This window comes from Mesocricetus auratus, unplaced genomic scaffold, assembly GCF_017639785.1.
Source record: "Mesocricetus auratus isolate SY011 unplaced genomic scaffold, BCM_Maur_2.0 Super-Scaffold_2245, whole genome shotgun sequence".
In the NCBI taxonomy this organism is placed as follows: domain Eukaryota; kingdom Metazoa; phylum Chordata; class Mammalia; order Rodentia; family Cricetidae; genus Mesocricetus; species Mesocricetus auratus.
Genome location: NW_024429180.1, coordinates 42,060,936 through 42,070,901, shown reverse-complemented (window position 1 = coordinate 42,070,901; position 9,966 = coordinate 42,060,936). Strand labels below are relative to the sequence as shown.

General features: G+C 43.2%; 1 protein-coding gene across 3 annotated transcripts; it reads left to right on the top strand.

Annotated features, from left to right (window-relative positions):
* Nucleotides 1-5,158: 5,158 nt before the first annotated feature.
* Nucleotides 5,159-9,571, top strand: LOC101825569 (kelch repeat and BTB domain-containing protein 7). 3 transcript variants are annotated; one of them, XM_040756327.1, is made up of 2 exons: nucleotides 5,159-6,976; nucleotides 8,937-9,571. In XM_040756327.1, the coding sequence occupies exons 1-2, from the start codon at nucleotides 5,167-5,169 to the stop codon at nucleotides 8,948-8,950; spliced, it is 1,824 nt and encodes a 607-aa protein (XP_040612261.1). In that variant the 5' UTR covers nucleotides 5,159-5,166; the 3' UTR covers nucleotides 8,951-9,571. The 3 variants fall into 3 exon arrangements, with proteins under 3 accessions (XP_040612261.1, XP_040612198.1, XP_005070990.2); XM_040756264.1 differs by having other exon boundaries at nucleotides 5,159-7,093; XM_005070933.4 differs by having other exon boundaries at nucleotides 5,159-7,232.
* The last annotated feature ends 395 nt before the right edge of the window (nucleotides 9,572-9,966 follow it).

Below are 9,966 nucleotides of genomic sequence, written 5' to 3'. Positions count from 1 at the left end.
GGGGGTGAGAGGTAACCAACCCATGCAGAGCTGAGAGAGAGAGAGAGGGAGAGAGAGAGAGAGAGAGAGAGAGAGAGAGAGAGAGAGAGAGAGAGAGAGAGAGAAAGAGAAGATGAGATGGAAAGGAAGACAAGAGTAAAAGAGAGCTTAAGTGGGGCAGGGGTCAGTCCTTTAAAAAGGGGTCCTTTGCACCTGCGTGGTTCTCACAGAACTCTGGGCTGGCCAGAGTGCTGCCTGAGTGCATCCTGCCAGGTAACAGGGTAGCCAGCGTAATGCCTGAACTTTTCAATACCTATCTTCATCCAAGACTGACAGCTGTCATTACTGTTGTTCACAGAAGCTTATTTTCAGTGGGCTAGGAGTCCACCATCTGGATAGAAAATTCTTTTTTTTTTCCAAGACAGGGTTTCTCAGTAGCTATGGAGTCAGTCCTGGAACTCAATCTGTAGACCAGGCTGGCCTTGAAGTCACAAAGATCTGACTGCCTGGGATTAAAGGAGTAAGCTACCACCACCCAGAGTTGGATGAACAGTTCTTTATCTGCCTTATTTTACTTAGTGTAAAAATTTTGAGACAGATTTACAGAATGACATCTCCCATCATCATCTCTTTTCTGTCTAAATAAAAAGAAAGGTTTTGACTTTAACATAGTCAAATTAAATATAAAAGAACAGTTATCAAGTAAGAACTATAGTTTCAATATTTTTTCCATTAACATTTAGTAAGATTTAAAGAAAATATCATCGCCGGGCATTGGTGGCGTACGCCTTTAATCCCAGCACTCGGGAGGCAGAGGCAGGCGGATCTCTGTGAGTTCGAGACCAGCCTGGACTACCAAGCGAGTTCCAGGACAACCTCCAAAGCCACAGAGAAACCCTGTCTCGAAAAACAAAAAAAAAAAAAAAAAAAAAAAAACAAACAAAAAAAGAAAATATCATCTATCCTATCTTTGTGAGTCTAAAGTCATATATAACTTATCTTTTATCATAACTAAGGAACGCTATAACTTCAACTACATGTCTTCAACTCCATCAAAGACCACAGAAGGATAATACATAAACACTAGAATTGACGGAGACATCTCTCTACATGGACAGTCACCCGAAGTTCCTCTGTAACGTTGGGGCATCCATCTTCAGCCCATAGGCCATCGTGTGTCTGGCAGACTTCTCAGCAAAGCAGGAAATTTCAAACTGTCCATCTGCATTGGCAGTCTGTCAGTCATTTTTCTGTGTCCTGCAGAAAGTCTCGTAGACTCTTCCATGAATCAGGAACCCTGAAGGACTGTTTGAGTTCAGCAGTCACTTTCCTATGGGTCCTGCATATCCAGTTTATAGAACAACAGTCAAACAGTCCAGGCAAGAGCAGTTTCTTGCCCAAATAGCTAATCTTGCCATGTTGAAACTAAACTCCATAATGAGTTTTTTCAATGCCCATCTTCCTCTCAGATGTAATTAGTGTGCCAGGAGCAGACATTTCTCATTGTCAAGAAAAACCCTAAACCATTTTAAATGCCATTTTCTGAAGGTCTTTGAAAGGTTTGAAGACTATCTATCTCAAATATATTTCTGTATAACTAGAAAACCTAACTAACCTAACTCTAAATTCTGACTACTATAAGTAACTAACTATAATCTGTATTTAATTATACATTTCATTTTAAAAGATCAGTATAAACACAATACTTAAAACAAGAGGAGAAATATACATATCACCAAATTGACCTTGAATTTTGTATCAATAAATGAAAAACCATACCCGTATTTTAGACACTGGCAATGACGTCACTATCATAAATCAGAAGTCTTGGCTCTTGAGATGCCGTCTAAAAGATGCAAACATTCAACAGAGCCTCCCCTCCTGGTGGGAGCCATGCACCCCAGATACTTGGCTTTCTCTTCCACCAACAGGACCAGGGGACCAGGTAAACCAGGCCCTGTATCTGGGCCTGCCTTCCAGTGCCTGGGGAATGCCTGGGGACAGCCAGAGGAGCCTCCCCTCCCAGCTAGAGCCTACCCACCCACATAGGAGCCTACACACCCCAGATTCCCAGTCTTCTTCTCCACCCATAGGACCAGGACTAAGACCAGGAAGAGAAGAACTACCAGAGTATTGGACTTGCTTGTACCCACTGAAAGGGAACTCTGGTTCCCAAACCGCCAGACCAGTAAGGGGCTCTTTCTGCACCTACTAGAAGAAGTGTTGGGAAAGAGACAATACAAAAACACACTCAGCAACAGAAAAACAAATATGACACCGCCAGATTCTAGAGACTCCACTACAGCAAGACTCCAACATTCCAATGCAAATGAAACAGAAGAGAATGACCTCAAAAACGACTTCATGAAATTGAAAGAGGCCCTAAATGAGTTTCAAGCAATACATATCCACTAACCCAGCCCTACAGAAAGTTCTGGAAGGAAAAATAATCCCAACTTACCAACAGCCAAAAGAAGAAAGGGGTGGAATTCCACACATAATTCCACCACCACCAACCATTCCAAATCAAAGAAGAATGAGCAATCAATAGTCATTAATATTCCTCAATATTAATGGTCTTAACTCGCACATAAAAGGACACAGGCTAACAGAATGGATTCGAAGACAGAACCCATTCTTCTGGTGCATACAAGAAACACACCTCAGCCTCAAAGACAGACATTACCTCAGAGTTAAATGTTGGGAAAAGATTTTCCAATCAAATGGACCCAAGAAACAAGCGGGGGTAGCAATCCTAATATCTAATAAATTAGACTTTAAAATAAAATCAATCAAAAGAGATCAAGGAGGTCATTATATCCTCATCACAGGAGAAATCCACCAAGATGAAGTATCAATTCTGAACATCTATGCCCCAAATACAAAGACATCCATATTCGTAAAAGAAACATTACTAAAACTTAAATCACATATAAAGCCCCACACACTTAGAATGGGAGACTTCAACATCCCACTCTCACCACTACACAGGAATACCAGACAAACTTAACAAAGAAGCAAAGGGTCTAACAGAAGTAATGACCCAATTGGGATTAACAGACATCTATAGAACATTCCATCCGAATTAAAAAGAATATACCTTCTTCTCAGCACCACATGGAACCTTCTCAAAAATCGACCACATACTTGGCAACATATGAAACCTCAACAGGTACAAAAAAATTGGAATAACTCCATGCATCTTATCAGACCACCATGTGTTAAAATTAGAATTCACCAACAACACAAATTGCAGAAACCCTACAAACTCATGGAAATTGAATAATGCACAATTGCACCGTTCCTGAGTCAAAAAGAAATAAAAAAAAGAAGTTAAAGACTTCCTAGAATTCAATGAGAATGAAGACACAACATACCCAAACCTATGGGGCACTTTGAAAGCAGTGCTACGAGGGGAAGTTCATAGCACTAAGTGCCCACATGAAGAAACTGGAGAATAGTTACACTAGAGAATTAACAGCACAGCTGAAAACTCTAGAACACAAAGAAGCAAAGTCACCCAGGAGTAGTAGACGCCAGGAAATAATCAAATTGAGGGCTGAAATCAATGAAGTGGAAACTAGGGAAACAATACAAAGAATCAATGCAACGAATATGGTTATGGGCTCTCAGTATGCAGAGAGAGTTGTCTTGCACATTGAGACTGCAGAATTTGTTCATGATGGCACAGAATTAACCTCGTTGATTTTACAATTACAGGAAACCATCAGAAACAGAACTTATCCTATATAACACACATCAGATCCCATATGGGTCTGCCAGGTCCTCTGGCACAAGGCAATGATGAGATTGATCGTTTATTAATAGGAAGTGTCTTGGAAGCTTCAGGATTTTATAAGAAACACCATGTTAACAGTAAAGGTTTAAAGAAGAATTTTTCTATCACCTGGCAACAAGTCAAGGAAATAGTAAAAAATTGCCCCACTTGCTCATTCTACAATCAAACTCCATTACCAGCAACCAGCAGGTAGTAATCCCAAAGGTATTCACAGGAATGCACTTTGGTGGATGGACGCTCTTCACTTCCCAGAATTTGGTGGTTTGAAATATGTACACCATACCATAGACACATTCGCAGGCTTTCAATGGGCTATTGCCCTCAGTTCTAAAAAGGCTGGCCTCTAACTCACAGAGATCCTCCTGCCTCTGCCTCCCGAGTGCTGGGATTGAAGGTGTGCGCCGTCTTGCATGTGTTTTTATTTGCCAGTATACACTGGAGGGTGGGTGAGACAGCTCAGTTGGTAAAGGAGATTGCTAACAAGCATTAAGACCTGAGTTTGGCTCCCAGAATCCACATAGTGGAAGGAGAAAAGTCTCCCCCGTGTTCTCGTCCTTTGACCTTCACGAGTGTGCAATGGCTAGCTAGCAATCACATACCATCAGCACTAAGTAGTGGCGTGTCCCCCAACCCCACCAAGCTGGGTATCTATAAACAAACGAATGCTTGCTGATTTTGCATTTCAGTCTCATAATCAAAAACAGAATGGGTACTTTTACTCTGGACTTGAAAGCCTTCTTTTATGTATTTATTTAGGTTTTGTTGTTGTTGACCCCACACGCCCCCAAGGTTTCCTCTGTGTAACAACCCTAGCTATCCAGAAGTTTACTATTTAGACCATCCTGGCCTCATTTACACAGATCCCTCTGCTTCAGCCTCACAGGAGAGGCGTGGATCACTAGGCAAGGCTGAACCCGAAAGCCTCTAATTCAGAATGCTCACTGCTTTCCCTCTTTCAAAGGACTCCACAGAAACATTACCCGAACTACAACTCCCAAGACGCAAAGCCGCTTCGGCCAGTCTGTTTCGGCCCTGGGGCTTTAATGATCCCGTCATGCATCGAGGCGCGCGAAAGGCAACCTGGGAAGAGTAGTTCGTCCGGGCACCCACCGGTATCCGCCAGCGCGGCAGAAGCTGTTCTCGCGGCTGGAGCCCGGGGTCGTGTGAGGCTGAGCTCAGAGGAGAAAGGGCGCGAAGGGAAACGGTGAGTCAGGCGCGGGCTACGCGATAAAGGGAGGCGGCACCGCGGCGAAGGCCGGGTTGAGTAACTGCAGCCGCGAGCCGACTGCCCTGGGACGCCGCTGTGTCGGCGTCGGCGAGGGAGGCGTGAGGAGGAGCCGGGCGTCTGCAGCCGTTCTCGTCCCCGGCGCCCCGCCGCCATCTCCACCATGCAGTCCCGGGAAGACGCCCCGCGCTCTCGCCGCCTCTCCAGCCCCCGCGGCGGGAGGCGACCCAAGAGGATCTCCAAGCCCTCGGTGTCGGCCTTCTTCACGGGCCCGGAGGAGTTAAAGGACACGGCCCACTCTGCAGCCCTCCTGGCCCAGCTCAAGTCGTTCTACGACGCGCGGCTGCTGTGCGATGTGACCATCGAGGTGGTGACGCCCGGCAGCGGGGCCGGCACGGGGCGCCTCTTCTCGTGCAACCGCAACGTGCTGGCGGCGGCGTGCCCCTACTTCAAGAGCATGTTCACGGGCGGCATGTACGAGAGCCAGCAGGCCAGCGTGACCATCCACGACGTGGACGCCGAGTCCTTCGAGGTCTTGGTGGACTACTGCTACACGGGCCGCGTGTCCCTGAGCGAGGCCAACGTGCAGCGCCTGTACGCCGCCTCGGATATGCTGCAGCTGGAGTACGTGCGCGAAGCCTGCGCCTCCTTCCTGGCCCGCAGGCTCGACCTGACCAACTGCACGGCCATCCTCAAGTTTGCCGACGCCTTCGACCACCACAAGCTGCGCTCGCAGGCCCAGGCCTTCATAGCTCACAACTTCAAGCAGCTGAGCAGGATGGGCTCGGTTCGGGAGGAGACGCTGGCGGACCTGAGCCTGGCGCAGCTGCTGGCCGTCCTGCGTCTGGACAGCCTGGATGTGGACAGCGAGAAGACGGTGTGCCACGTGGCCGCGCAGTGGCTGGAGGCTGCTCCCAAAGAGCGGGGCCCCAGTGCTGCGGAAGTCTTCAAGTGTGTGCGGTGGGCGCACTTCCCTGCTGAAGATCAGGACTACCTGGAAGGGCTGCTGACCAAGCCTGTTGTCAAGAAGTACTGCCAGGAGGTTATTGAAGGGGCCCTCCTGCAGCTGCGTTTTGCTGGTCGGCTGTACAAGTCCGTGGTGTTCAAGCCCAACAGCAGCCAAAGCAGCGGCAGCAACAGCAGCAGCAGTAGCTCTGCTGTAACTGTAGCAGAAAATCCACCCCAAAGGTTGGGTATGTGTGCCAAAGAGATGGTAATCTTTTTTGGACACCCCAGAGATCCTTTTCTCTGCTATGACCCTTATTCGGGAGCTATTTACACAATGCCATCCCCCTTGACCAGCTTAGCACATACTAAGACCATTACCTCCTCAGCCGTCTGTGTCTCCCCAGACCATGACATCTATCTCGCTGCCCAGCCCAGGAAAGACCTGTGGGTGTATAAACCAGCCCAAAACAGCTGGCATCAACTGGCAGACCGCTTGCTGTGCAGGGAGGGCATGGATGTGGCGTATCTGAATGGGTACATTTACATTCTGGGTGGGCGAGACCCGGTTACTGGAGTCAAACTGAAGGAAGTGGAATGTTACAGTGTTCAGAGGAACCAGTGGGCCTTGGTGGCCCCCGTACCCCATTCCTTTTATTCCTTTGAACTAATAGTTGTTCAGAACTATCTTTATGCTGTCAACAGTAAGCGCATGCTCTGCTATGATCCTAGCCATAATATGTGGCTGAATTGTGCATCTCTTAAACGAAGTGACTTCCAAGAAGCTTGTGTCTTCAAAGACGAAATCTACTGTATTTGTGATATCCCAGTCATGAAGGTCTACAACCCAGCTAGAGGAGAATGGAGGCGGATTAGTAATATCCCACTGGACTCGGAAACCCACAACTACCAGATCGTCAATCATGACCAAAAGTTGCTGCTAATCACTTCAACTACCCCACAGTGGAAAAAGAACCGTGTGACAGTGTATGAATATGATGCTAGGGAAGACCAGTGGAACAATATAGGTACCATGTTGGGCCTTTTGCAGTTTGACTCTGGCTTTATTTGCTTGTGTGCTCGAGTTTATCCTTCCTGTCTTGAGCCTGGTCAGAGTTTCATCATGGAGGAAGATGATGCAAGGAGTGAGTCTAGCACTGAGTGGGACTTAGATGGATTCAGTGAACTGGACTCCGAGTCAGGAAGTTCAAGTTCGTTTTCTGACGATGAAGTCTGGGTTCAGGTTGCACCTCAGCGAAACGCACCAGATCAGCAGGGTTCTTTGTAAATATTTTGAGACAATAAGATGTTTCTGCTGTATGAATTGCATCTTAACATGATACCCCTTTTCCTGAAAAAAAAAAAACAAAGTTGATTAGGACTGGTGGAGATTTGGTTTAGAAAGGGTAGCAATTTTAAATATTAATACAGTATACAAAATTTATACATTTTGACCTCAAATCAATTCATTTCAATAATTTACTGTACTAAATGTCCATGATTAAAATATGCATAGTGAACCATTTAGTGGATTTTGTTGTTGCTGTTAATTACTATGTTAATTTTGACTTTTCTAATTTAGTTAAATTTTGCCTTGGGCTACAAGATCTTTTTTTTTTTTTTTTTTTTTTTTTTTGGTTTTTCGAGACAGGGTTTCTCTGTATTATTTTGGAGGCTGTCCTGAAACTAGCTCTGTAGACCAGGCTGGCCTCGAACTCACAGAGATCTGCCTGCCTCTGTTTCCCGAGTGCTGGGATTAAGATCTTAACTTTGTAATTTGTTACTAGCAAAACTGGACCTCAAAATAATGAAATGTTACATTTTTAAGTAAATTTTTAGTATCAGTTACAGTTTGTTAAAATTTAGTGTGCTCTTTCTGCAAAGAGAAAATGTTATTAAGGTTACTAAATAGTGATTTCACGTTGATAATGTGTTCAGTGGGCTTACACAGTCACAGAAAATTTTAACAATCAGGATTCCACTGTTTTCATAGAATTTCAGTTTTTACTTTTAAATTTAAGAATATGTATGTGCTAAATATGCCCTATTTCTTACCTTGAAAATGAAAAACACCAAAACATTCTAGTGGTATCACCAATTTAAGCACCCTTCTAAACCAAAAAATGAAAAAGGTAACTTGCTTTATAAAGTCATAGTTTTGATCTGTACATGTTAAATGCTTTGTTGACTCGGAGTAACAACCATTTTCTTCACTGGACATGATTAAATAATGTAAATTTTTCTTCACTAGTCATGCACTGTCTTAAAAAGTTTGTTTGCTTCGCTAAAATATTTTGGCTATATAGTTTTAGTATTCATCTTAGAGGTTTATCAGCAGAAAGTGATTTATTCTTTAATGTTTGTGAAGTAATATTGGTTTTAAAAATATGTATAAGCTAAAGGCAGTATTTTATTGAGACCAGTAGTTATAGTGTTTATCAACTCAAGTTAAGTGCCAGCAAAGAATTTTAAAACTTCAAGCTGAGTATAGAACTGTTTTGTGTAGTATTGAAATATTGTCCATTTTCCAAGTTACTGTAAATGTTCTTGATTTTCAGCTTGAAGATATTTTTGTATTGAAAAGTTGAGAGTTAAGGAACTTACATGGATGGGTAGCATTTGGGGCCATTAGTTAAAGTGTGTTTCTTCAATTTTCCCCCTAAAGAATGGTGTACATAGCCATCTTACTATGGTGTCTGTATCTAGTTTGTATTTCTCTGTGAGTTATCCTTGTTTGTTTCAGTCACCATATGTAAGGGAAAGTCCAGAAGTAGTAAACCACATAAAATTGGCATTTTGTTATGTTATAGGTGCTTACCTTTTGAAGGTTTATTAATACATATGGTTGTCATAATACATATACATGACAAATGATGTACATATACAAATGTTTTATGCTATATAAAGTTTTCTATACTCTTTTAGAATTAATCTTCCTGAATCTTTATTCAGTAACATTCATATTCTTCTTTATTCTCTGTTCTCTAGTGACGAAATGCTAACGTTTTTTACACTCTGGTAGAGGACAGAAGAATGTGGTCCAGGACGGGAAAGTGATTTTTTTTAATGAAAAACAATAAAAATATAAATAAAATGAAAAACAAACAAAATGCCACAGATAATGTATTCATTGTTTCGATTGGCTATGTGAAGAATCTGTTAAGCACTCAGTTCAACAGTGTATCTGTTGAAATGAGTTTGCTGACTCTTCTAACAGTAGTCAGGCTTTAGTGGTCAGGCCTAAGTGTAAATTCTGTTTCGGGAATATTATAAGAACTGCTCTTATAAAGTTGTTTCTCCCTGTGTGGGGCCAACTTAACTTCTGTTGCTAGCTCTCCTTTTGTAAGGTGGAAAGTTGGTAGTGCTCATCTCAACCAGATCATTCATCCGCACAACTAAGACCTGCAGTTAATGTATAATAAGGCAGATTCTCTAATTCATCATCCTCATCTCTTGAGTTAAAGCTTCGGCTAAATATTAGTAATATCTTGGCTTTCAGTCACATTTTCTTGGGAAGGATTTTGACTTTGTGAAACATTTGTGAATTAGGGAGTAGATGCTATTATTTTATAGATAAATGATTTGTATGTTGCTAATTAAAATAAAGCTGGTTTTAAACTACAGGCTTCCTGGCTTTATGCTTTATTTACTTGTCTGTTAAGGGTAAACCATTGCTTGTCCAATGACACAGCTAGTAGTATTGAAATCTTTGACAAGAACTGACTCTGCTCACTTTGCCAATTACTCAGCACATCTTCTAGCAAATGCTCGGTGTACTGTCATTTCCAGGGCTGCCATTTGTAAGATTTAAAATTACTGTCAGTTAACTTTTGTGTCTTTGGACCTATAGTTTGGAATTCCGAGAGCCTAAATTACTTCACGTGCTTTTTAAGTGGAAGCTAGGGATGGTGGTAGAATAGTTCTTACCCCAGCACTAGGGAAACTAAGACAGGAGGATTGCAGGTTTCCCAGGCTAGCCTGAGCTACACAGTGAGACCCTGTTTCAACCAAAAATAGG